The 6,000-nt window shown below is 36.2% G+C and overlaps 1 protein-coding gene across 1 annotated transcript; it reads right to left on the minus strand.

Moving 5' to 3' along the window:
• Positions 1 to 836: 836 nt before the first annotated feature.
• Positions 837 to 1,556, minus strand: LOC134802022 (uncharacterized). Its single transcript, XM_063774640.1, has one exon. It carries the CDS (start codon positions 1,421 to 1,423, stop codon positions 854 to 856), a length of 570 nt encoding a protein of 189 aa, XP_063630710.1. The 5' UTR covers positions 1,424 to 1,556; the 3' UTR covers positions 837 to 853.
• Positions 1,557 to 6,000: the final 4,444 nt, after the last annotated feature.

Below are 6,000 nucleotides of genomic sequence, written 5' to 3' on the forward strand. Positions count from 1 at the left end.
TGAGTTGTAGATTACTTAAATTAAATTAAATTAATTTAAGGCCAACAAAGGATCAATTAACTTACTTAAGGCAATTTGTGTCACTTTGTGACTTAAGTCAATTTGTGTAATAATGTCCTATAATATTTATTTATATATTTGTGAAATCATTAAAGGGTGGCAGAAAGTTTTGTTCTATAAAATTAAGTAGATTTTTACCTCCACTGGCGCCCACCATACAGAAAAAAAAAATGGATCTATTAGTATGAGAAAATTTAATTGAATTTGTTTAGTTTTAATAAATATAATTTTATTGTAACAAAATAAAAGTAAATCTCTTCCATTTAATAGGTAATGATTTAAATTTAATTGGAGGTTATTTGTACTAGTATTGGGACCGTGGAATGCTAGAGGTTCTAGCATAACCAACCAACGGTGAAAATAGGGTTCCCGATGGTAGATACTTTATTATCATCATTGGCCACAGCATCTTAGTTGATTGTTGCAGCGACAGCAGCTGTGCAAAACTCTTCCTTTTGGGCATTTTCAGCTCTATTCGGCTCAGCATTGCTCCAAGCAGCTATTACCTTATTAGGGTTGACAAAACTTGACATCCCTTTGCGTGTACGATCACAGATAAGATAATTACTTGAATGTTAACAACCTTAAATAGCTTAAAGAAGAAAGGGACTGCATGATTCGACCCTGAACCGCTGTCAAACTTTGGTTTTGTAGGAAGTTTCCTTGCTGTACCATAGTACTATTACTTATTCTGTGGCGACAGTTAGATTTGGGGTTTGTTTACATGATCCAGTAGCAATACAAGTAAAATGTCAGTTATATATAAATGAAATACATTTTCATACAAACACTTTTATTCATTTTTCCACAAATAAAACTTCTCATACAAATACCTAAGTTCTTCTAACCACACTAGATCCCGTTCCATGGAAGTTAATCTACATTCATACGCTGAAATCATTCTAGTGTTCTTTAAATCTTCAACAAAAATATCACCGACAACACTTATACAGTCTCCTGTTGAAAAAAATAATGGACTAGTTTTTTTCTTCTCTATGCTATTTATCAATCTACCCATAACCATAGTATTATCGTCTCCCCTTCTCGAAGCATCTGCGAAGTTTTGTATCAACTTTTTATATGACGGCAAAGGTATATTCAAATTATTCTTTGTGCTATCATAATACACTGAAACGCAGCCTGTCGGGTCGGTTAAATCGAAGTTAGTGGCCGTTTTTGAAGCATTAGTATTATAAACAGCAGTCACAACGCCATGTAGCATCACATTCTTGAATTTTAAGCCGAAAATTTCGTATATATACTTGTTTTGCTCAGTTCTTGAGGCCCGAAAGATGTCTTGTATGTATAACTTTAACGGGTTTCGTTGCAGCTCGTTTACACTATTCACAATAGCTGCAGCCATAATAATGTTCAACTAGTAAGTTATTTATAACTAGATTAATACTTGTGATCACTCATAACGTCTGAAAACCGGCATATTTTCATTTAAAATGTATTTTAAAATTGAAAGTTTTGCGTGTCTCAAACGTCAAAATTGAGTTTACCACAGATAACGTAACCATAATAAGTATGGATGGGATGGCCTGATCGATTAAATCAATAATGTTGGCAGTCTTGACACGACTTAAGCGGTTTCAAGCGGTTTACAGATGACTACAATTTATCATTGCGATCTGTCAAACGATATGTGAGAAATCATTGGTCAGTCGGAAATGCACAAAGTAAGTTACAAGTTAACATGAGTTGTATTCTATTTTACTATAGCTACGGCATTGTCAGTTGTATTGATAAATCATTACATTTGCCATTTCATTTATTAGGTTTCGTTTTGCCATTGTTTTTACAACTTCGGCAATAAATGCCAAGTACCAACGGTCTGTGTACCTATTATTCCTATCCTAATTAAAATGATCACTTGTTCCATTTTATTCCAATTATAACGAAAAATGTATTCCTGGAAGAATACGTCCTGTTAACAACATTGCAATTTTAACTGTATCTACTTGGAATAAGGCGCAACATAAAGAAACATGATTGAATAGGATACGCGTCTAAGGAAGTTATTCATGGATCTTGTTAAGAGAAACAAGCGAGCGCGATCACAATGAGATGAGATAACGAGTCTTAGAACAGCGGCCGTTCCGATGCGGCCCCATCGAACTGTAGAGATGGGATTCTATCGATATCTGAACCCATTTTATAAAGTTACATGTCAACGTCAACGGGTGACAAAAAAGCCTTCGACAAGCACTTGAGAAATAGCGACAGGCGATTAGAGTCCCTCTAAGCTAACTTTATAAGTTTACGCCGAATTGAACAGAATAAAGTGAGGGAGTGTCGAGTGTCATTATAACTGTCATATTTTCACATTAATGATGACATTGCCACACGTTGTCAGTGCAAATGCAATACAGAGTTAGTTTGGTTCGATTTTACTACTTTTTGTAACTTATAGTTTTAAAAATGCGGCTTTGGAATTGATAAAAGTGAATCACAGTCACAGTCTCGATGACTGGGTTGCCATGGTTACAAATCCGGGGCACTCTTTGAAGCGCTGTTTTTCTATAATTTCAATTTATTGATTTTGCTAATATACACAGATACAATACTGGTCATGTCAGTCTGCCACAATAAGGGATGCAAAATATTGATCTTACACTAAAATTATAATTAGCCTATCTTAACTAGCTAATAGGTATACATTTAAACTTATATAGCATTAAATTCCCTCATAGCATCTCATCTAAAGCATCAAATCAGCTCCTAAAGAATGAGGCGGTGTAAATCACTGTGTAAAATATTTGTTATAGCTGGTCAAAGATGTTTGTCAGTAGCAAAAGGCACAAAATTCAAATTTTCTATGGGACGATTACCCTTCGCGCCTACTTTTTTTTTAATTTGCCGCTTTTTTCTACTGACGGAAATGGCTTCACAGACTATAATTCTTAAATCCATTTAACTTACATTACATCTTGAATCAGTAACTATAATTTTACATCCGCAACGCAGGCTTTGTCAGGCACCTTGAATTGAAAATACCGATAACATCTAATTAGAGCGATATCGACACAGCCACCCCTAGGCACTCAAGAAAACACTCGACAAATAAGCGACGGCAGACAGTTTGCATAATTGCCGCGTTCGATACCCACCGCACACGTCCCTCCCACAGAATAGATAATAATATGTATAGATTCTCACTGTCTGAGCTCTGTATTTGTAGTATGGCAAGTCGACTGTGTCTGTAGAAGTATTTCCCTTATGACTCTTATGACTCTTATGAGGCGTGTAAAAGAAAAAAACGGCCAAGTGCGAGTCGGACTCGCCCACCGAGGGTTTCGTACTTTTTAGTATTTGTTGTTATACCGGCAACAGATTATACATCATCTGTGAAAATTTCAACTGTCTAACTATCACGGTCCGTGAGATACAGCCTGGTGATAGACGGACGGACGGACGGACAGACGGATAGCGGAGTTTTAGTAATAGGGTCCCGTTTTACCCTTTGGGTACGGAACCCTAAAAAGAAGGAATGGAAAGATTAGCATGTTTCTGGTAAGCTTCGGTAGCTTAGTTGGTTAAGAGCGATCGGACCGAAGTTCCAAAAGGTCGCAAGTTCGAGTCTTGCCACTCTTGCCCGAAGCGGTAAATTGTTCTTTAAGTATAAAATGTGTTATATGAGCGACAGCAATTACTTACTATCAGGCCGTATAACAATATTAATATTCATAGCCGCTAAGCAAGCACCACTGTCGCGCACACACCCAATCAGTAATAAACGTTCTCTATTACTTAATTTGTCGAATTCGCAATTGCGCGGGACAAAGGCATGGTAATTACATAGAAATACAATTCGATGTTAGCATCTGTTTGTTTCCGGCTGTCATTGACGTATAGACCAATTCGAAGTTGCAGTTATTCGATCTGTTTCCGATATGATAATGAACTGTCAGTGTCTAAAGTTACATTTTGTTGAAGAAATACTAAACACACACACACACACACACACACACACACACACACACACACACACACACACACACACACACACACACACTAATAAATCAATATCATATCGGAAACACATCGAATAACTAAAACTAGAATTGGCCTGGTAGGTAATAGAGCCAGAGCCACACGTCTGTTTGAGTTGAAATTTGGCTGTTAGATAATGGGAATATAGACTTCACTGATAATTGTATGTGATTTTGATACGTTCCCAACTACTGAGAGGATATAAGATATAACTTGCAAAAATAAATTACATGTCGCTGCAATCGTCTAAAACTACAATATCGGTATGGTTTGCACACTCCTTAAGACTTCTACACTGCCCTCCTAAGCCGAATAGCGCTATTTCAAAAACAAATGATTTTGAAAATGGAATTCTCAGTAATAGAAACTTAGCAATGAATTTTCTTTTGTATATAATAGCGCTATTTGGCTTATAGCTTATTAGCAGGGCAGTACATACGGTGCAACAAATGAAAACGACATGCGATATTAGTATTAGATTCCGGCTAAGTAGGAACAATGTGTTCAATCAGTCGATCAAATCATAGAGAAATATAAGTAAAGAAAGTGTGGTAATTCCATACATCAGTTTTCTTACCAAAACGCGAGTTATTTCGTAGTCGATATCTAACGCCAAGTAGTAGAATTATCAGTACCGCGTACTTGACACAATGTCACAAGTGTCGCTACTGACGAAAAATGTACTGCTATAGATGGTCAAGCAAATCTTGTCAGTAGAAAAAGGCGCGAAATTCAAATTTTCTATGAGACGATATCCCTTCGCGCCTACATTTTTAATTTTTGCCGCCTTTTTCTACTGACAAGATCTGCTTGACCAACTATAAATCAATTTACAACTAATATTACAAGCAGGAGTTGAAAATAGAGTTCCCGTTAATCCGGTTTTATTATATAGCTGAAAATAGTTGAGCTTTAGAGTTTTTGTTCGTCGCGTCTATTGTCAACTAACAGTACTGATAAATTCCGCTACTTGATGCTAGATGTCGACTACGAAACAACTCCCGTTTTGGTAAGAAAACTGATGTACCTATTGAGTTACCACTCTTTCTTATATTTCTCTATGATCCAATGCCCCAATGTCTACATCGGATGCGATTAGTGACGTTTGTAGACTTTGTACAGGCCATTAAAGACCTAATAAAAAAATTACTTGTGAATTTTTGAAGTGAAAACTTCTTTAGCGGCGCTGGGCACTTTTTGAGGTGGGGAAAAAATGATAAACTCGAGACAGCGTAAGGCGATCACGTGACCGTAACGTTTAGATGGCCACTCATTTAGATGGCATTTAAATCAATAAAGAAAAACTCAATGACATTACATGAAAAAGGTTCTAATCTTGTACGGGTTGAAATACGAGGATCTCACAGTTACATTCTAACTTTATATCACTCAAATATAATTCAATAAAGCTACATTTTGATGAAATCGCTAATAAAAGTGAACTCTAGTACTGGTGAATAAAACTCAAAATATCATGACCAAATATATTTAGATGCGAGGTCTGCAAGGTAACTTTACAATTTCTATTCGAATTTTAAACAATTAACGCTACAAATTTGAATTTCGAATTTTAAACAAGCTCACTGACCAGCAATTTCGGAACTAAAGTTTTTCAATAGAAAGGAGGATGGGTCAATTATACATAGTGCTGCAGACATTTTGGACTAGTCATTGAGTTTTCACTTCTGTCGGCACTCCCGGAGTGCAACCCGTTGTTTTTTTTCTACGTTCAAGGGATAACGTCTGCCTAAATCTATGATAAAAATCTAGAACCAATCCAATTTAAAATTTCTGATCCAGGAATGGGGTCCAAAACTAATTAGAAGATAAGACGCTAGGCCGTAATTACTGAAACTTTGTTCTAAAAATAGCCCGTTAGGACTTAAAGGTACGGGCAATGTTTTTTGTTAGTCTAATACTCTCTCACGATTAGCATACTAAATT

The sequence above is a fragment of the Cydia splendana genome, chromosome 23, assembly GCF_910591565.1.
Source record: "Cydia splendana chromosome 23, ilCydSple1.2, whole genome shotgun sequence".
Classification (NCBI taxonomy): Eukaryota; Metazoa; Arthropoda; class Insecta; order Lepidoptera; family Tortricidae; genus Cydia; species Cydia splendana.

Coding starts and splice junctions, on each gene's coding strand:
- LOC134802022 (XM_063774640.1), bottom strand. CDS start 1,423: ATGGCTGCAGCTATTGTGAATAGTGTAAACGAGCTGCAACGAAACCCG.